This window comes from Dunckerocampus dactyliophorus, chromosome 13, assembly GCF_027744805.1.
Source record: "Dunckerocampus dactyliophorus isolate RoL2022-P2 chromosome 13, RoL_Ddac_1.1, whole genome shotgun sequence".
Classification (NCBI taxonomy): domain Eukaryota; kingdom Metazoa; phylum Chordata; class Actinopteri; order Syngnathiformes; family Syngnathidae; genus Dunckerocampus; species Dunckerocampus dactyliophorus.
This window is the reverse complement of record NC_072831.1, coordinates 21,732,281-21,752,970: the sequence shown is the minus strand read 5'-3', so window position 1 is coordinate 21,752,970 and position 20,690 is coordinate 21,732,281. Positions and strand designations below refer to the sequence as shown.

The window sequence follows — 20,690 nt, the reverse complement described above, 5'->3', positions numbered from 1 at the left end:
TACTGTATTTTTTTGGTATACTGTAATTACTGTACCTAGATGCTTTGGCAAGTTTGCGCATGCGCAAAGACAACCTCAAGTCACGTTGGCTTTGAATGGCGGGACAACGCCACCAACATGTCTGAAATCAAAATGTTAATTTGGCCTAAAGTTATTTTATTCGGCGATTCCATTACACAGGTAAAGTACTTAAAATGTGACTTTGTTGTGTTAGAGTCTTAACTGTTGTTTCAGTCGCTTTCGTCTGTTAGCTGCTGTCTTGCTAGCTCAGTTTTTGTTTGTTTCAGATGTCCTTTCAAGTCAATGGATGGGGTTCAGGCATCGCCGACAAATTAGCAAGGTCTTTCTTTAGACATTTGTAAGGTTTCGGGGACAGGGTGAGTGTTTAAATTGATTTCTTGTATCTTCAGGAAGTGTGACGTAGTGAACAGAGGGCTGTCCGGCTACAATTCCAGATGGGCCAGAGTAGTTCTTCCAAGGATCTTGAACAGTGAGGGCTCAGCAGACACCATTGCAGCTGTTACTGTCTTCTTTGGCGCCAATGATTCTGCCCTGGAAGGTAGAACTATATAATACTTAAGTACACACATCCTATTGACTTTTTTCCCCCTTCATGTTTGCAGAGAAAAACCCTCAGCAGCATGTTCCTCTGCATGAATACTCTGAGAACCTAAAGGAAATAAGCAGGTTCCTTGCCACAGTGGGGGTGCCTGCAGGAAAAGTAATCTTTATCACCCCTCCTCCTGTTCATGAGACAGCATGGGAGAAAGAGTGTACTCTTAAAGGTAACGTATAGAATAGATTTTTCACAGATTATGATGGTAATATCTAATTCCTGAGTGTCTCCAGGTTGTCCTCTCAATCGTCTCAACTCGACGGCCGGACAGTACGCTCAGGCTTGTGTCCAGGCAGCTGCTCAGTGTGGTGTTGATGTCCTGGACTTGTGGACACTCATGCAAAAGGATGGAGAGGTGTGATATGAATGCATTATTTTATGAAGCGATTTTACCCTTCTTTTCTGTTAAGCACTTTGAATTACCCTGTGTATGAATTGTGCTCTGTAAATAAACTTGCCTTTTCAAGAACTGATTGTATAGTAAAGTACAGCAATAGCTGTCGAAGTGCGACGACTGCGCAGCAGCTTGAGAAAAAGATACATTTTCTAACCAGCTAAACTCACTTCAGCTATGTCAAATGCAAAGTAAAAGAATTTTTATTTCCTACAATTAGCAAAAACATAAATTCAGTCATTCAGGGAGAACGGGAGGCCCCATCTGTGTTAATGTGCTCTGAGGGGACATTCACTGTGCCCCATGTTGAAAACTCCTGCATTTACAAGAACTTACATTTGATCTAAATGGCCTCAAGTGCTAGTTCGGCCTGAAGAGTGAGCAGTTTTGAAACGCTAGTAAAAATCTGAAAACTTTTTCTCACGGTCCCTGCAGGACTTCACAGTTTACCTGTCAGATGGGCTCCATCTCTCTGAGAAAGGAAACCAGTTCGTGATGCGGCACCTTTGGCAGCTGCTGGAGAGCAGAGTGGCTCATCTTCCTTTTATCCTTCCCTACTGGGCGGACGTGGACGCAGGGAGCCCGGAGAGCAGCCTGCTGCATTGAGAAAATGGAGAACATTTATTAGTACTCATGTGGAGAGCATTATCCTGACCTGCCTTCATGCTGCAGCAATGTTACAATTGAAGGTGAACAATACAATCATTTATTAAGATATGTGTGGGTAATGCAAGCAGGGGACTTAATTTGGACATGAATTAAAACACAAAAACATTTGCCACTTTTTCGCTGAGTAACAATTCACATTGATTCGTTTCATGTTAACCACATCGCTGTCTTGACTTAAGCTTGAATAGCAGGCATCAGTGGTGAGACGACATGATTTGACACAAGGACCAAAAAAAAAAAAAAAAAACAGTAAATCTGAACAGTTCACAGTTTCGCAACAGGACATCCACTTCAATTTTCCCATTGGGGTATTAATTGTCGGGGAAAGGCACAACAGTTTTTTGTAGGTCGGGAAGCATGACTAAATATAAATGAGCCAACTGTGACACAGGATAAGTAAGCATAAAAGACAATCATCCAGTAATGTGTACACTATGACACACAGCAGTAATGCTTAAAAAGTGCAATAACTTGTGTCTAGCTGTACAACAGAGTTCAAATACTGTCTAGAATGTGTTTTTGAGGTACTGGTCAGAGGCAGAGGACTTTTTAGCCATCAGCACTATAAAACAGGAAATGCCACTTCAATCTAAGGTGGTTCATCTTGACAGAATAGTATCCACACCAATGTACTGTTGGGATTGGACTCAGCACTCTGTCTCTTTGGTGTCAAAGCACTCCTGTCTCATGAGCTGCCGCCTTTCCCTGACCGATGGGCTCTGCTCGGTCAGATCCTCGTAGGAGGATCTCGTAGCCGACAAGTAGGCTCCTGCGGTTGGGAAGTCGTCGCCCTGGCCCACCTCCTCTCCCGGGTGAGAGTCGCTGCTGTTGTCCTCCTGGATGGTGGCCATCCGCAGCCCACCGCCGCTGTCCGGCGTGGGGACGTAGTTGGGGCCGGGGATCAGGGAGATGGCTATGAGCGGTGCAGCTGCCTGGCTCAGCTGCTGGGCCTGGGGGGAGGGCCCGGTCTGGGCGGCAGAGGAGGAGGGAGGCGGAGGAGGCTTGACGATGCGCACGGATGCCGACTCGAGGTTGTTCAGGATTTCTTGATTCTGGAGAGAGAATGACATGTGAGAGTCGTGGAGAGCTAAAGAGTGTTGGACTGAGGCACGATCCATTCCATTTTTACTCAAATCAAGTTTAAGATGATCAAAATAAAATCATCCGTACTGCACCACTTTTCAGCAGCCTTGAGTTCAGAGCTGTACTGCTTGATGGAAACGTGGCTTTTAATCCATGTTAGGATTGAATTGGACTGGCATCCATCTCCCTTTTTAAAAGTGTGTGAAAGAGTAAAATATTAGACCTTCCTTTGTCACAATGTCTCCTGTGAGGAAGGTCTATGGAGGAATGTACCCTCAGTTTCTCAAAAAAAAAAAAAAAAGACACTATGCAGGCAGCCACTAAAGAAATGAAAGGGTAAAGACATGACCCTCCTCTGCTAGGCTTTAAAACAGTAGCAGATGCAAACTGAAAATGTCAACACACACTGCATCCGATTTCACAGACGACAACAAGGTGCAACCTCGTCACTCCTCTCCTTGTTTGACTACTCCCGAGATGCAATCTTGCGTTCTTGAGGTAATTTCTGATCGGGTGTAGGACGTCCTTGCAGCTACTCGGCCAACGGTTGGCGAGCGAGTTTTTGGGCGATCAGCGATTACATCAAGGAGTAAAGGAGTGCAGGAGTATCCCAAACGTGGGTCGACGGACCATGCATCATCATCATGGACTCGGTGGCAACGCAACACCAAGCCATGGCACACGCACTCACCTACAGCGGGCGCTCTACTACAAACCTCCACCGTCTGCTGCAGTTCCAGTAAGAAAAGGCCAAGAGTGATGCATAGGTCATTGACAGCTTGCAGCCTGTACAGACTGAGAGCCCCATCGCTAAGCTTCCAGTTCAAGCCTTTTTTTCCTGAACACAAGTCCCACTATATCCTGACCTCTGGACAATGTCAATGTAAGAAAAAGTCCCTCCACATAATAGATGATCATGTTAAATCATTTAAAAGGTGTTTATCAACAAACATTTTCTAAATATCTTCCACAAACTACAGTAGAACATCATCCCACACACTAGAACATCTAATACAAGAGTTGTATCAATTATCCTATTTTTGCTACATTTGTTTGCAATAAATACTCCTTAGTATAAGGATGTACGATGTAAGTTGAATTTTTGTACAAGTCGGAACTCATACCTACATTAACACTTAAGTCATACTGTAGAGAGAACATATAAAGGACATCAAATACAGTAATACACCACTAAATACAAACATTTCATGAAATAGTACACTTGGTGATTACTGTCGATTTCATATGAGCAGAGCCTTTAACATGCTTAAGGTTACTGTAGCGACTTGGGCCCTGTTGTTCAAAACTCTGTTATTTATTTAACCACTGGTTAAGTACACTGAACAGACCGTTAACTTTAACGGCACGTTATCTTGTTGTCCAAAACTCGGTTAACTTTAACCGGCTGTCAACTTGACATTAAAGTTAACACACCTAAGGACCACTGCTAACTTTTTCCACAGGTGGTTAACTCTCAAGATGGAGTTCGCGGCCAACGCTGCCTTCATGGTGCCATGCTGTCATGTCTCCTTACGTGCATTGCTGATGTCTGGGTTATGCATTACTTCACACTTTACTGTACAATGCAGCTTTTCAGCACATGACAAGTTATTTATATTTGCAAGACAGAATAGCATGCTTTTAACTGCCTAGATTTGAAAGGAAACAATTTTATTGAACCGTGTTAAGCTTGCAAATTCTATCTTAGTCATGTTTAAGAACAACTATTTTCATGGAATAGTTGTACATAGAGCTATTTGAGGCTTTATCAGCGTCACAAGATAGTACTTTTATGAACTTGCAATTTGAGGCGATAGTTACATGATGTTTAAAGCTTTCCAGAAGAATTCTAAGTATAGTGTGTCTGATGTTCTACATAGTCTTGCCTTTGCAATGTATTGAAAGCTGTGTTCTGTTCACTTGTGTAACAATAACACATAAAACACACATCTGATGTATATAGCTCATGTTTCGTTTATACATGAATAGCTATTATACGTATTATCATCGTGGCACTAATATTAGGTTGAACCCTAAGACTCTTACTTTCAAGATTCAAGATTCAAGAGAGTTTTATTGTCATGTGCATGGTAAAACAGCAGTTATACCATGCAATGAAAATCTTATTCTGTTCATTCTCCCAAGAAAAGAAAGAAAAACACAAGAAAGAATAAGAACAGAAGAAACATAAACACATATACATAAATACCAATAAATTAAGCAACAACAACAGAAGAGACATTAACACAAGTAAATAATACAAATAAATAAATAAAGTGCTATGAGTGTGTGTTGCGTGCGGCGTGTCTGAGTGCTTCATTGAGAAGCCTGATGGCCTGTGGGTAAAAGCTGTTTGCCAGCCTTGTGGTCCTGGACTTCAAACTCCTGTAGCGTCTGCCTGACGGTAGGAGTGTGAATAATGAGTGTTGTGGATGTGTGCTGTCCTTGATGAGGTTGTGTGTTCTGCGTAGGACTCTATATGTATAAATGTCTTGCAGTGAGGGGAGGGCTGCCCCAACAATGTTCTGTGAGGTCTTGATCACCCGCTGGAGTGCCTTCCTATCACGTGTTGTACAGTTACCGTACCAAACAGTGATGGAGGCGGTAAGGACACTTTCGATAGTGCATCTGTAGAAGCAACTCAGGATTGTGGTGGACATGCCAAATTTCCTCAGTCTTCTCAGGAAGTACAGTCTCCTTTGGGACTTCTTCAGAATTTGTTGGGTGTTGTGAGACCAGGTGAGGTCCTCGCTGATGTGTGTGCCAAGGAACTTGAAGGTTTTCACCCTCTCCACCTCAGTCTCATCAATAAACAGGGGTCTATGTGGCTCCTTTTCCCTTGTTCTTGGGTCGATGATCATCTCTTTAGTCTTATCTGTATTGAGAAGGAGATTGTTATCACGACACCAAGCTATGAGGTCCGCCACCTCTCTTCTGTATGATGTTTCAACACCACCAGTGATCAGTCCGATGACTGTAGTGTCATCCGCAAATTTAATGATGCTGGTGTTGTTCTGGGAGGCCACGCAATCGTAGGTGAAGAGCGTGTAGAGGAGTGGACTCAGCACACACCCCTGTGGGGTCCCAGTGCTCACAATTCTTGAGCTGGATGTGCGGTTGTGGACTCTGACTGACTGGGGTCTGCCCGTGAGAAAGTTAAACACCCAGTTACAGAGGGAGGGAGACAGGCCAAGTGTGAGGAGCTTATTTGTGAGTTTGTGGGGGCTGACTGTATTAAAAGCAGAGCTATAGTCTATAAATAGCATTCTGACGTATGTGTCCTGGCCCTGTAGGTGAGAAAGGGCTGTGTGGATGGCAGTGTTGACTGCATCATCCGTGGACCGGTTCTGGCGATATGCAAACTGTAGAGGGTCCACAGTTGCCGCCGGGATGCTCTTTTTGATGTGGGTCATGACTATTCTTTCAAAGCACTTCATAACAATAGGAGTGAGTGCTATAGGGCGATAGTCATTCAAGCAGGTCACGTTGCTCTTCTTGGGTACGGGCACTATGGTGGTGGACTTAAAGCAGGTCGGTACAGATGCTTGTGCAAGCGACAGGTTAAATATGTCAGCAAGCACATCAGCTAGCTCTGATGAGCAAACCCGAAGTGCACGTCCTGAGATGTTGTCTGGGCCTGCTTTGAAGGCGAGCCGACTTTTAGTATTATTCCCAAACTATAACAGCTTGTGCTGAGCAAATTTTTTGGAACGGAAAACATTTTTATTTAATTGTGTCGTTCATAAATTTCTCGCTTGTTTTAATTCATCAAACATTTAGCTTCATTTGTTGCAGAACACAATTTGAACATTTTTAAGTTAAGCGCATGTGGGCTCTTAAGGCTGAAGGCATGAAGGCTGGTTAAGTAGTTCTGTCATCCAGCGTAGGCTCCGAGGTTCATTTCGCTTTAAAGCTGGAAACTATGTTAAATATTGCTTACTTTAATAATATACTTAACTACAAATATTTTTGTTTAACTTATTGTTTTAATTTGTTAAATCGTTTCGCTATCAATTTTTGTGCTGAATCAGAATTCAACCAAATGAGGAATTCTGGGCTATATTGACGCTGACCAGTGACGTCAACCATACGGTTAACTTTGACGGTGCCATTAACTAACGACGTGACTAACCATGTTTTGAACAATGCATATTTAAACCGTCGGTTAGCTGACGGCGGGTTAAAAATTTAACAGGTGGTTAGGGGCTAACCAGTTGTTAAAATAACCGAGTTTTGAACCACCAGGCCCTGGCAGTTATGTGTAGTGTGAAAGAGTTTTGTGATTTCCAACACCAACCGCTGTGAATCCGTGAACATGACGTGACTAACCATGTTTTGAACAATGCATATTTAAACCGTCGGTTAGCTGACGGCGGGTTAAGAATTTAACAGGTGGTTAGGGGCTAACCAGTTGTTAAAATAACTGAGTTTTGAACCACCGGGCCCTGGCAGTTATGTGTAGCGTGAAAGAGTTTTGTGATTTCCGACACCAACCGCTGTGAATCCGTGAACATGACGTGGTTCGGCCGACAGTAGCCTCTTTTGTTTTTGCAGTAAAGAGGCTGTTAAATCAACCGCATTCTTGTCATCTCTACATCCAGGTAGATGTTATAATACAATCTTTGTCTTTAATGAAAGTCGCGACAGTCGAGTGATTAAGACAAGTGCGGGCAATATTGAACACATAATGTATTCGTCCGTTGCTGCCACATGCAAGATCACTTTTTTTCATTTTGAAAGCAGACTAATAAGCAACATATGCACTGTATTACCTCAGGAACGACAATATACATGCATTTTCCTCCTTTCCCAAGCATTGAAATGGATTTTCCTACATAAAATCTGCAGGAGTAAAGTCCAGATGTGCTTTGACATGGAAGAGTGCTTTTATGATACTGAATTCAACACGGTGCATGATATGCTGCTTATTAGTATGCCTCCACAATGAAAAATAGCATAATTTGCTACTCAGTAGTGCAAACTACTTTATGGTTGGTACTTTATTACTTTTACCTAAAGGTACAACTCTTGTACTGGATTTCATTAAGTCCTCAGGTGTGGGTAGCTAACTTGTGGACTTTATTTACTAGCCATATTCATGTCTGGTGAGTGTACTGACATTTATATTTCTTGATAGGTTGATGACAATGAATGGAACCAAAGGTGGGGAAAACTCCGTTGAAATAAAATGTTTCATGCAAAACGCACAAAGGAACCATACTGATTATGGTGAGCATGAGCATGGCAGGACAGGACTGAAATGATGCTCCACTTACATTGAGAGGGCCGAAGAGGGACATTGTGTTCTCTTCATACTGCTGGTCGAGTCTCTTGTCCTGCAGCAAGAAAAGCAGCGTAAGGATGAGGATTTTTTTTTTTTTTAAGTTTCAATTACAACTTCTGCTGCATAAAAATGACTTCTGGGAATTTCTTACCACACAGTGAACCAGAATACTAAGAGGAATCCAGAAGATGAGCGAGAAAACGACAACAGAACCCACTATGTTATCAGCCAGGAACTTTCCTGATGTAGAGACAATAAGCAAAAGAATAGACAATAAACACAAAAACACATATTAAGTAGGGATGTAAATCTCTTTGTGATAGACGATTCAATACGCATGTAGATACACGTGTTATGATACGATAAAAAATAAACAATACATTTTAAAACACAGGAATTCAATGCGACGTACAAACCATATGATTCAATACAATTTTACGGTTATATTTGTGGACAGATGTTAATCTTAAATTATAAAGAAGCCAATTCTAGAAAAGTGGCATTTTACAGTATTTTCAAATGTGCAAAAGAGCACAAGGATGCTGTAAGCCCCCCCGACCCCACCGGGCCACGGGAAACCTTCAGGCGCAATGATGATCGATTTTTATGTAAATAGAGATATGGGTCATTATTTTATTACAAAAATAATATACAGTTAGAAATCCCAGTTTTTGCATGTTTATGCTGCTTGTTGTGAGCGGTGACCTGTCCCACTTTGTTTGACATCCCTTGAACGCACCATCCATCTAACTTTCTCCCACGGTGCACAGATAGACGACGACACTGTATTTTTCCTGTTTTTCTTTCACCTCATATTTGGTCACAAATGCTTGATACTATGTGGGAATGCATCAAGGTAAGATTTGATGACGTCAATGAGTGCTAATGTTCATATTTGTGATGCACAACCTCTCTGAAAAACAAACTCCCGGTTCGTACTGGTGGATGGTGGGTCTGAATTCATTTAGTGCTGTTGATTTTAGTTTTACACAATACATAATAAATAAGATAAATGACATCGCTCTAATGTACTTATGTTTTGCTGATGTGTTGAGATATGCGATACACTCAGTGTGAACCCGTTTCTCGCCTCGCAGTACCCGCTGCATGGAACCCGTTTCTAGCCTTGCAGTAGCCGCTGCATGTCTTTACAATCGATTAATCTAAGGATTTATAGCTCATTCTTATCGATCCAGCAGACCACTAACAATGCAGCCGCATCTCTCGTTTGTCAAACTGGATATCCATCAGTTTATCGTTCACAACCCTAATATTCAGTAGGATGTATGATGTCAAACACCTTACCAAATGTGTTAATGTCCAGTTTGTCAATAAAGTCCCAAAGACGCTCGATCACGTCCTGCACCTGCTTCATGCACTTTCCCTGCAGGAACATCAACACTCAACATCAAATGAACAAAAAACATGATGGAGTCCAGCCCAGAGCCCGGGGTTATCGGTGACAGGCTTACTCACATTCTCAACACAGAAGCCCACAGTGCATGGTTTTCCTTTACGCAGGTAAAGGAAACTGCCATTAGTCAAGATGAATGGCGAGCAGGTGCCATTTTTCCCCCGGCAGCAGACTTTGCAGGAATCCTCGGTTTCTGCATAGAGAAGAGTAGAATAACCCTCACACTGAAATAACAGTAATAATGTGACTGTGGTGTAGGGCTGCAAAAAAATAGCTATTTCTACTCACAGTAGCAGGTTCTAATTTCTAAATGATGATGATTTTTTTTTTTTTAACAAGCTGCATCACAAACAAAAACTGCCATTTTACTCAAAGACTTGTGGCACTCGTGGTTAACGCGTCCTCCTCATACCCCCCGTCCCCCGTCCCGCCTCACTGGCTAGGGCAGCGGAATCAACTGGCTGGTGTGAGCGAGCATGCTATGTTTTTGACTTGAGGGGTTCTTTTCAGTCTCTGTAATTCATTTCTATTTTAATTAAATCCCCTCAACTGTCCTTGTTGTGGGACTTCACATAAAAAACGTCACAAAGACCAAAAATGTGATGTCTTTAAAATGTATGCACCTGCCAGTGAACATGGTTTGTGTGTGCGCGTGTGTCGGGGGGAAAAAAAATATCCCATATAATCATAATCTCAATTGTAAGCAGAATTTTTGCAGAATGGTGCAGCCCTAGTGTTGTGTCTAATGACATTTGGAGCACACATGCTAACAACTGCATCGTACCATTGCAGGCACAGGACTGAAGGTTCCACACGGCCTCACAGAATGGGTTGCACTCTCCATTGCGGCACCGACCGTTGTCAACGCAAACCGTATTGTCTGCAGCATTTGCCGGCGGTGGACACTGACTGCTGTTGCCTTGAAGAGAAGCAAAACAAAAGTTGTATGACAATGCAGGAATGCAGTTATTGTGAGTGGCCAACAGGGGGCGCATACCAGTGCAGGAGGCTATGCCTTTACAGGTAGCACTGATGGTCTCTTGGCACCTTGTTCCTGCCTGTTCAAACTTGCAGTTCCTACAGCACGGACTGTTTATGTCACTGTGGAAGAAAGGGGCAATGTATGCATACATTCATAGTATATAATTTAGCAGTACAGTGTATTTAAATGGTATTGGGCGGGTTTGGAAAGGTATAAAGTGCATTAATGTTTGGCGTCTTGTTTCAGGTGTCCTACCTGCACTCAGAGCCATTTTTGAACTTGCAGGTGGACGAGCAGCAAGGGTCGTCAATGAGGTGGAGCAACCCCGGGTCGCACTCCTCCCCTTCTTCCACTCGGGAGTTCCCACACACCTTGCTGTTCCTTTCCTTGAAGCACAAGGGAGCCTTGTAGCGCAGCGTCTTTCCGATCGAGATCTTGCTGCAGTTGGAGAAACGCTGGAAGAAGACATGAATAGCCTTACGTAACAGCACTTTGATCCTTCAACTGCAGTCTTGAGCATATTTTCTGTCAAGGCACGGAGGAGGCCAGTTTGCTATTTGTTATTACAGTTTACTGGAAGGAGCTCATTTTCACACTTTGCATCACACGTTGTATCATCGACTCTGCACCTTCTTTAGTGGTATTGAGAGCTGGACGAATTTCACGTCTCACATCATCAGCGCTTTAACCAGTTGAATTTATGCAAACTCTACAAGCCTTCTGGCAAACTGCAAAGTCGCCTACATGGACAATCTGTGCAGATGACAGCAAATAGGACTGCATGAAAACGTAACTGTGTGACCTGATTATATGATATGTAACAAATGTTTAAACATTTAGATTCGTACATCTCACTCACAGGCAGTGAATTAATGTCTTCTGTGTAAGATTACCAAAGTTTGCAAGTATGGATAGGTACTCACCACTAATGAATGATAATCCTGATGGATAGAACAGATGAAATCTGAGTAACAGTCTAGCCTTTTAGCCTGGTCATTAAGATAGAGCTACAACTTCTTTCTGCTGTGGCACCGCCTCTATCTCCCTTTAAAGCGGCTAGCGGTAGTTTTATCGACAATGGGTATAACGTAGCGAGGCTCGAGGTGCTCAACGAAGCATTTAAACCCGACAATAATCACCTTGACAGAGGCTGGCTTTTTACTGTTATAGCCGATGACTTTTTGTCGTCCTGTGGGCGTTTCACATGCTTTGCAGATGTGTCTAACAGCGGTGGATGTTCAGGAAGCTGTGGTGTTGCAAACATCCTGCTTCAAATATGCAGTGAGGTTGGTCTTATTAAACTTCTACGGTTCTGTGGCACCTAATGACAAGTTTTCCACTCAGCTGCCAAAAAATAATGCCACATGGCTGACATCACTAACTCCTTCCTACACACACCATCACACGCTGTTGTGATCATATGGGTTCTGCATGATGAATAGAAATCCTGCTGATGGACAGAAGCGCTGGCGTTGACTACGGAATGCACCGCTTGTATCTTGTGTCACCTCACTGCAATTGCTGAGGCTGGACTGTAACAAGTTGACTAGTGCTGCTATAGCTGCCAACACAGGGCGCCGCCATCTTCCATTGACATCACATCGCTGCTTTGTACATGTATGCTGGACTGCATGCTGTACATTTTATGCTTTACTATTACTACTATAAAAATACTATTATTTCTAAATTATTTTCAACTTAGGGTGAATGAGATGTGTTTTCTGTGCAAAAAAGATCGGTTTTGGGAGAACCAAAACCAATTTTTTTTTTTTTTTTTTACAAAAATTTACAAATTTGTGGGATTGCAAATTCTGAACAGAAAATGGCCCACTTATGGCGAAGAAATGCTCACAGTGAAAACCTTTTCCCCCTGGCACAGTCAGTTTGTTGTAACAATATGTAGCACATGTATTTTCTCTGTGTCTGTCTGACGAGGTGGGTACCTTGTTGTTGACATGGTCTCCGCTCACAGCAATTGGGTACATGACAAACTTGCCCCCATGGTCATCACTGGGAGCACAGTGTGGAATGTCATCCGGATCGTGTTCCGCTCCAAAGTTATGACCTAGCTCATGAGTGGTCACCAAATCCGCTTCCTGATGGGAACACATGCAGTGAGTTTATGGTGAACATACACCCATGTTTTCAATGCTCAGGGCTGCCAAAGTAACAAATATGCGCCCACCCAGTTGTATCAATGTGAACATATACACATTTGCCAAGATAAACCGTGTTATTACATCACAGGAAATGCAGTCAGCAGGCTGCTGCTGATTACAGCAAATGTTCGTTTTGAATGAAGGTAAACCAGACCTTTGTTAAAATAGTTTTGCCATAATTCCTGGTGGTGGTCAAGCCGGTGTTGAGGTAACTGGGCTTCTTGGCGGACAGAGATGGATAATATGCTGTAGAAATAACACAAGCAAAAAAAACCAACATCATCTTAGTATTTGCTTGCAATACTGTATATACTATGCATGTTTAATATACACCAACAGCACAATTGGAAGACTAACACAAGGAGAATATTGGAATCTGGACCCAATATGAAATGAAATTATACAATTATTTTATCAAAACAAGGCTGGGGCCCTTACGTTTAGGGCAGAGGCCTCCTGGGGCCTGAGGTTTGGAGGGAGCCACGTAGGCAAGCCCAAGGGTCCCTTCATCAAAATCCTGGTAGGTGAAGAGGTGGGCCAGACACACAGTGGAGGCGTTCTCAGCTATGTCTGAGCTGAATTGCTGAGCGACACAGGGGATTATTTAAGAGCCAATGTTACCAAATGAAAAAAGTGATGACATCATACTTTAAACCTGGGTATTCAAAGTGTGAGGTTAATGGTGGGTGGGGTTAGGGGAGGCACAAGATATTTTACTGTATGTTCTCTGATGAGTGGCTCACTACAATACTGTCCCACGCTTTAGTATTTATTGTGGTTTATCTCCTCCTACCTCCAGAAGTTTCTTGACATCCCACACCACCTTCCCACGCACAGGACTGTTGTCCATGTTGTAGTGGACCCAGCCGGTACCAACATGGCCAAGAGGAGGTCTTGTGGCCTCCTTGTGGATGATTATCTGACAATGGTACCAGAGAGTTTATATTATTTTCATAAAAATATTTTTGGACATAAGCTACCATCTAATTTTTGAACCACAGTAAAATCAATAAACAATAAATCTATGGCCTGTGTTTTAAACCATCAAAATGCCCCTGAAAGATGGTGGTCAAAAGTTCCTCACATTCAGAGTGGGGGAAAAAAAAGAACATAACTTGGCATGGATGAATCATGAATGCATATCTTTTGAGTGAGAAACGGGTAGTCAGAATACAATAAACAGCGCCTCCATTCATTGCTAAAGTCAGTGGAACAAACTTAATGAGCCTGACACAAAAGCTTTCAGTTCCTCTTCAAGATGTATGTCTCAATGAGGGGGCAGTTTCAGTCCACTACTGACTTCCTTGAGTGACATAGCAAAAAGTGAAGACACTTTGAAGCTGAGGCAGTCCACTACACACACCTGATTTATTTGGACCCCGTAACCTTTGAACTCGTCATCCCAGGTTGTGTTTCGGTAAATGTCATCGACGCGATCGATCAGCTCAATCTGAGGCGAGAAAAAAAGATGTCGCAATGACTGAATATTTAAAAACATTTAAACAAGCATATTGGGCAAGTTGAGGTGACAATTTAAGGATGTGTGATGCATGAAGTCTGACCAGATAGTTGAGAGTGACGCTCTCTTGTCCACGCCCCATGTGTTGAAAGAAGCGGTGATCTGCCACCAGCAACAGATGGCAGGTGTTCTTCTTGTGGTCGTGGACGTCACGCTTTTCTCGGTGGTGGAAATCTGCAAAGACAAGCAGTGGGGGTGGCTTTATAGATTACATGACACAGATCATATAGCCTATGACAAGGGTGTCCAAAGTATTTCCACTGAGGGCCGCATACTGAAAAATCAAAAGATGCAGGGGGCGCTTTTAGATTTTTTTTTTTTTTTTTTTAATAAACCAACCCAAACAAAATATTTTATTTATATATATATATATATATTTATTTATTTATTTATTCATTTTATACTGTTATTTTACAAATAAAACAATCTACTTGTAGATTTCTTTCCTCATACTAATATGACTTATTCTCTTAATATTTTGACTTTATTACCCAACCTAATTTTCCTAAAATTTCACCTTAATTCTGTTGTTTTTTAAATTTGATTGTTTAATATTTTTGGGCCGCACGGTGGTCTAGTGGTTAGCACGTTGGCCAATACAGGAACAGCCTGGAGATCGGGAAGACCTGGGTTCGATTCTCCCCTGGGCATTTCTGTGTGGAGTTTGCATGTTCTCCCCGTGTGCGCGTGGGTTTTCTCCGGGTACTCCGGCTTCCTCCCACATTCCCAAAAACATGCAGGTGAGGTTAATTGGCGACTCTAAATTGTCCATAGGTATGAATGTGAGTGTGAATGGTTGTTTGTCTATATGTGCCCTGCGATTGGCTGGCGACCAGTCCAGGGTGTACCCCGCCTGTCGCCCGAAGTCAGCTGGGATAGGCTCCAGCATGCCCCCGCGACCCTAATGAGGAAGAAGCGGTATAGAAAATGGATGGATGGATGGATATTTTTAGAACGTGCCGAGGGCCAGTAAAAAAGCAGTCACAAGCCGTAAATGGCCCCGGGGCCGCACTTTGGACACCACTAGCCTAGGACCTAGATTTCCAAAGTAGGGCACGCCAATTGTCACGTGAATAAAAATGAAAAACAATTAGCACCTAACACTCAAAATTACGAGTGCACATGAACGCCTCATAGCACAGAGCGCACCGCCACAGCAGAAAGAAGGAAGGAGAAATGGTGCTTCATTGCTCTGTGTGAGTTGTATGAATAAGTGAGTGAGTTTGATGATTGTGTTGTGTATTAAGAGTGTCTTAAAGGTTTAATTTATACTTGTATTCCAATCCCCGCACAGTGAAATCCTGCCAATGTACAGGTATGTGCGTGTCAGGATGACAGTGTGTGGATTCCCCTGAAAATGAGGATTTATCGCTGCTTATATGTATTTTTGTGCTTTGGATCCTGCTTTATCATGTTTGTTAAACTTTCCCTTTAAATTTGGTATCAAATTAATATGCAAACTTAAATGAGAGCGATTGAAAGTGGACAAAAGTGAAAGTCAAGTTCAACCCATTGAAAGGGAAGGATCCCAACATTGGCTGAAGTAAAAGATATATAGGACGAATACTTAGATACTTTATTCATCTCCAAGAGAAATTCACATCTTATCCATTTATCAGTGCTCATGTAAAACCTTTATCAAAATTTGACCATACAAAACACAATTTTTTTAACCAGAATAACTGACTATAAAATTAATTAACCAACTAATCATGGTTAATATTCAATTTAATGGAAATGTAAAATGGTTTCCTTTTAAAGTGTGCAGGAGTAGGGGGTACATGGCTTCAAGTCAACCATCAAGTGACCCATTATTGTCATGTATGCAAAAATCGGAACATTACCTAACATGATGATACTGTATATACACACATGCATAAGTCCTAAAAACAAAGGTTTTCCAAGTGTGGCACAGTGAGCTTGCCCTCAGAGAATATAATACAGCTGGTGCTTAAACCACTCCCCAAAAATTTGAGTTTCTGGAATATATTTAATTTATACTTTATATTTTCACCCCAGACTCTGTATATTCACTCACTGGAGGAAGTAAAAATCAATTCATGTAGCTTCTAAACATAACTGAAGTTAGTATAGCAAATACATTTTTCTTTATTTTTCTGGTGCCTCACACTTTGGAAAAAAATGCCCTTATTTCAACAATATTCCCCTCAGTATTTTTATTAGGGGTGTCACGAGACACTCGGTTCACGAGATGAGACGATACACGAGACTGGGTCTACGAGAACGACACAAGACGAGGCGAGCGTACACTGTATGATGTATGCGTTGGACCTCCACTTTCGCTGCAACGGTATGACAGACAACTTTAGCGGTTTTTGAAACCGTGACTTTTTCATACCACGATATACCATGAAACCAGTAACCGGCCCATGCCTATGGCTGACAAAAGGGCTCACTCCATTCATGCCGTTGTTCTATGGAACAAATACACCTCGGTGCTAAAACCAATGTGCAGAGTGAACTCTCTTCCTGCCTGTTTGGAGGCAAGAGACAAGGAAAACCAACACGCATGCACATAGCAATATATTACGGCCGGCAAGATTATCCACTTCATTTTCATTTATTGTCTGGTTAATTTATTTATTATCGTCCCAGGCCTCGTGCTCATGAGACATTTTTTTTCTGAACGAGAAATCTTGTCACGTTTTAAGCTCAAGAGATCTTGTGACACCCCTAATTTTTATACTACAATCTTACATTTATTATACTAGATACAATTCTCAGTATGATGATGAGCGTGCATCTATGTAGTGGGCGTGTTTGTGTAAGCACACACTTGGCAATGAACTCTGCAGAGATGTGGGTGAGAGCTCTCCTGGCTTGCACAACAAGCAGTGGGAGACAACGCAAACTCTTCTCATTGGGTAGCAGTACCTCCATGAATTTTAATGCCTCCTCCAAGCAGAACTTTCACCTCAACTCATGTCACCTGCAAGTACGTTCAAACAACCAGTGGGAGGTGTTAGCTTTAGATTAGCCTCCTTATCCGTGATATGCATTACATTGCTAAAGCAGCATTGTTGTTTTACATAATACTCTCTAATCAGTATTGTGTATGTGCATAAAAAGATTTTTATAAACCTGACAACTCCACAAGCTCACGCCCACATCCTTTAACTACTACAGCCTCCTCCTGCTTCGACATTTGTTATCCTCCTACTCTTTTTTGTTTCCTTAACGATCGTGTCCAACTGTTATCATATCTGAACTCAAACCACTTCAACACCTCATCTACTGTAACTCCTCCCATAAAAAGGCAAAAATATGAGAGACAAGTAAAAGCAGACACACCGTTAATCTTGTCCGTCACCTCAGGCTCGTCCCAACCCGCCCTGGTGGACTCTGGCAGCAGGTCTTTGGTGTCTGCGTGCATGTAACCACACACTTTTGGAGAGGCGATGCGGCTCAAATTCTTGATGTCTTCAGAGCGATACACTAGCAGCCTGCCATCAGTGGGGGTGTCTGTAAACCTCCATAAGGGCTGGGGTGGGAAAAAAAAGGCAAAAAAAAAAATGAACAAAACAGCAGAGTCAAACGGGGCGGAAGAGACTCTTATTTTGTATTGACTAATACAGGTGGACCTCTACATTCAAACACCCCTAATGTGGTACAATTTGGAATATGACCAAAAGCCTTTCCTGGAATTTTCTTGTGATGCCATTCCAGACGGGTACACAGTCATACAGTACATGAGGATAACCACAGAGCAGGGGTCCGCCCTAGCTGCTCAGTAAAACACAATGATCTTAGGGCCAAGGTTTGAACCTGAGGTTTGGTAGCATCCCTGCTAAAGATGTCTAATAATACCAGTCGACTGATATTATCGGCCGCAAAAAATTTTAATATCAGATGATATCGGTATAGTTTTCTCTGCCGCCATTGGTATCGCCACGCAAGCGAGTCCTCGAACTTCGCCAAGATGGTCGTATAACTCCAGAATTTCATAATTTGTACTTTACTTTGTTCTTATACAGATTTTAGTGTCACATATAAATGTGCAGCTGTCCAAATTGTATCGTTGCTGTTGTTAGTGGTAGAACATGTTATAATAATTGTCTATTGGTCATGTTTTTTTTTTTTGCTGAGACAAAAGGTTTAAAATAAATATGGCACAGTTTCCACTGGGAATTGCATAATATATGTATTATTTTGCACATACAGTGTTTATTTCTGAAATGCATCCAGTGACAGAAGAAGCATAATGTGTTCATTACATGACATGAGTTTGAGGGAAGCGCTGCTGCCAATATCGGTATTGGTTGATATCAGTATCATAAAAAAATTCGTAACAATATCGCATCAGTATAAAGTGCTGGACAATAACGAGCATCTCTAGTCCCTACAAATGTAAAGGCAAATGCACATTATAAATACAATTTTTTAAAAAATGGATGCACTTTGTCAGCACTTCATGGAGACTTGGCTCCCATTGGCTCAAATAACTTGAACTTCAGAAGTCAGGAATAAATAAATTTGTTTTAAAAATGTGCTGAAAAGTAAGCCTTATTTCTGTGACAACTTTGGTCAATGTTCACGGGGAGTACGCCATTTATTTTTCTGACTTTTATTCTATATAATATGGTAAACTTCTTTTTTCACTTCCGTGAACATTAAGAATGTTACAAGAGTGGCCTGTGCACAAAATAAAAGGTTTAATGGTGTCAGCAGCTTGACCCTGGAACATGTTAACATGTTATTTGCATTATTTCCCTTGGTTTCCAAATTAAAGCGTCATCGATTGTTTTGTCATGACAAAATGACATTGACTTGTCCTCTGACCTCCACATTGTACTCTGTGTCATCAGTCAGAATGCGAGCTGAAAACTCATCTCCATCAATGTGTGCCTGCACACGAGAGTTTTCGTCACCTGAAAGCACAAAGAAGAAAGTAGCGAATACATTTGGGGATCATATTACTGTTAAATGATTCAATCTTTGAATGAAACAATCAATCAGAGTTTCCTCTACATGTAATTGACTGTGACACAAAAAGCACTTTGAAAAAGTAATTTATAGAAAACAACAATTAAACTGAAATAGGCTGTTTGTTTATCAGCTGATTAAAAGGTTAAATCGCTCAAAAAAAAAAAAAAATGTATAGACACATGTAGACAAACAGCCATTCACATTCATACCTATGGACAATTTAGAGTCGTCAGTTAACTTAACATGCATGTTTTTTGGAATGTGGGAGGAAACCGGAGTACCCGGAGAAAACCCATGCAGCCCACCACCACAGCTTCAAGAAATCCTAGGGGAAACCCTGATAACAATACAACTTCCTAGTGTGTTCTGGATTTTTAACTCACCTACAACATGTCCTGTGAAATAGTTCTGACGCTGGACATCATAGTTCTCCTGCCTTCCGAGCTTGTCAACAAACACAACTTGGAAGTTCTTCGTGAAAAGGTCTGTGTTTGTGGTCAAGTATAGCTTGAAATATCTGAAATTATATTATTTTATTATATACTCATATTTCAAAACATACATAGAACATTAGACACCAATGCACAATCGAATATGATCTAAACGTGTTATATTCATTTAGTAATGTTTATTTATGGAGGTTGCATTTTGCATAAATGCACTGTAGATGGGTAGGTGTACCCAATGAAGTGCCCCTCATTGGGATCATTTGCACAAAGTGAAATCAAGCAGTTTTAGCTTTAAAAGTGAACATGTAGTCACAATTCTGCAAGACCGATATGGAGGTCAAGGGCGCTGCTAACCTGTGCAAGGCTCTGAAGCTGACCAGGCGCTCCAGGTGAGATGCGGTGTTCACGTCCCTCTTCCTCACAGAGTGCAACTGGAGGTCTGACACTGGTAGAACCTCAAAATCCGACAGAATGGAATGAAGCGCATCTAGGAGAGACGGGTGAGACGATTTGTGTGAAAACTGCGTTGTTTTTATGTATTAAGAACAGCAGAAAAGTATGGCTAAAACAAGCACAGCTGTCATCTAGCCGGCTTCATTCGTCCTCTATGTAACCTAATAGCTCCCAATTTTAAACAATATTGTTACAATTAAGGAAGTTTCTGTTTAAATAACACCCATTTATTGTGGTATTTAGCGAATTTATTTGCATTAGCCATAGACGAAAGCTAGCTATACTTACCAATTTCGGCGTCAGCTTCGCTGTTTTCTTCCCCTGTAATTTTTGACTTAAAAGCGCCGGAGAAACAAAAATGAGGCAGAAAAACATATAACCACATGCTCCACATTGTGAAACAGTAAATATTACAGCGTCCCCGTCATTGTAACAAAGTTTGTCAGCTCGTCGGGGAGGCTAAGGTAGCCGCGCAACCGGGAAGTCCACAACGCGGCGACTTCCGCTTTTAGCAACGTCATTCCAAAAGAGTATTTTTTATCCTCCTACGACGAGGAAGCGTAATATGATTATGGAAAACGAGACAATGTGTAAGGTAATTGTAGTTTAAATGGACATAAAAGAGTCATAATCGTGCATATGCGTGCCTGGTCTGTGACGTCATATAAAGGTCTTATCACTGTCTGACTATGCTGAGTCAAGCGCACTTACACTGTTTTAT

The 20,690-nt window shown here is 41.8% G+C and overlaps 2 protein-coding genes across 5 annotated transcripts; one reads left to right on the top strand and one right to left on the bottom strand.

Annotated features, from left to right (window-relative positions):
• The first annotated feature begins 67 nt into the window (after positions 1-67).
• Positions 68-7,918, top strand: iah1 (isoamyl acetate hydrolyzing esterase 1 (putative)). Of its 2 annotated transcripts, XR_008573391.1 has the most exons (7): positions 68-180; positions 288-340; positions 411-559; positions 624-785; positions 850-971; positions 1,446-1,699; positions 7,900-7,918. XR_008573391.1 is itself a non-coding variant. In XM_054796043.1 (6 exons), the coding sequence occupies exons 1-6, from the start codon at positions 118-120 to the stop codon at positions 1,614-1,616; spliced, it is 720 nt and encodes a 239-aa protein (XP_054652018.1). In that variant the 5' UTR covers positions 68-117; the 3' UTR covers positions 1,617-1,725. The 2 variants fall into 2 exon arrangements, 1 of the variants encoding a protein (XP_054652018.1); XM_054796043.1 differs by lacking the exon at positions 7,900-7,918 and having other exon boundaries at positions 1,446-1,725.
• adam17a (ADAM metallopeptidase domain 17a) lies at positions 1,703-20,512 on the bottom strand. 3 transcript variants are annotated; one of them, XM_054796035.1, is made up of 20 exons: positions 20,258-20,512; positions 19,871-20,003; positions 19,451-19,584; positions 18,921-19,009; positions 17,433-17,622; positions 14,164-14,294; positions 13,965-14,051; positions 13,395-13,520; positions 13,040-13,184; positions 12,756-12,847; positions 12,386-12,538; positions 10,698-10,897; positions 10,458-10,561; positions 10,245-10,379; positions 9,523-9,653; positions 9,352-9,430; positions 8,198-8,286; positions 8,039-8,098; positions 3,454-3,490; positions 1,703-2,731 (listed from the first exon to the last, which is right to left on the bottom strand). In XM_054796035.1, exons 1-20 carry the CDS (start codon positions 20,361-20,363, stop codon positions 2,349-2,351), a joined length of 2,604 nt encoding a protein of 867 aa, XP_054652010.1. In that variant the 5' UTR covers positions 20,364-20,512; the 3' UTR covers positions 1,703-2,348. The 3 variants fall into 3 exon arrangements, with proteins under 3 accessions (XP_054652010.1, XP_054652011.1, XP_054652012.1); XM_054796036.1 differs by lacking the exon at positions 3,454-3,490 and having other exon boundaries at positions 20,258-20,510; XM_054796037.1 differs by lacking the exons at positions 1,703-2,731; positions 3,454-3,490 and adding an exon at positions 3,518-5,637 and having other exon boundaries at positions 20,258-20,508.
• Positions 20,513-20,690: the final 178 nt, after the last annotated feature.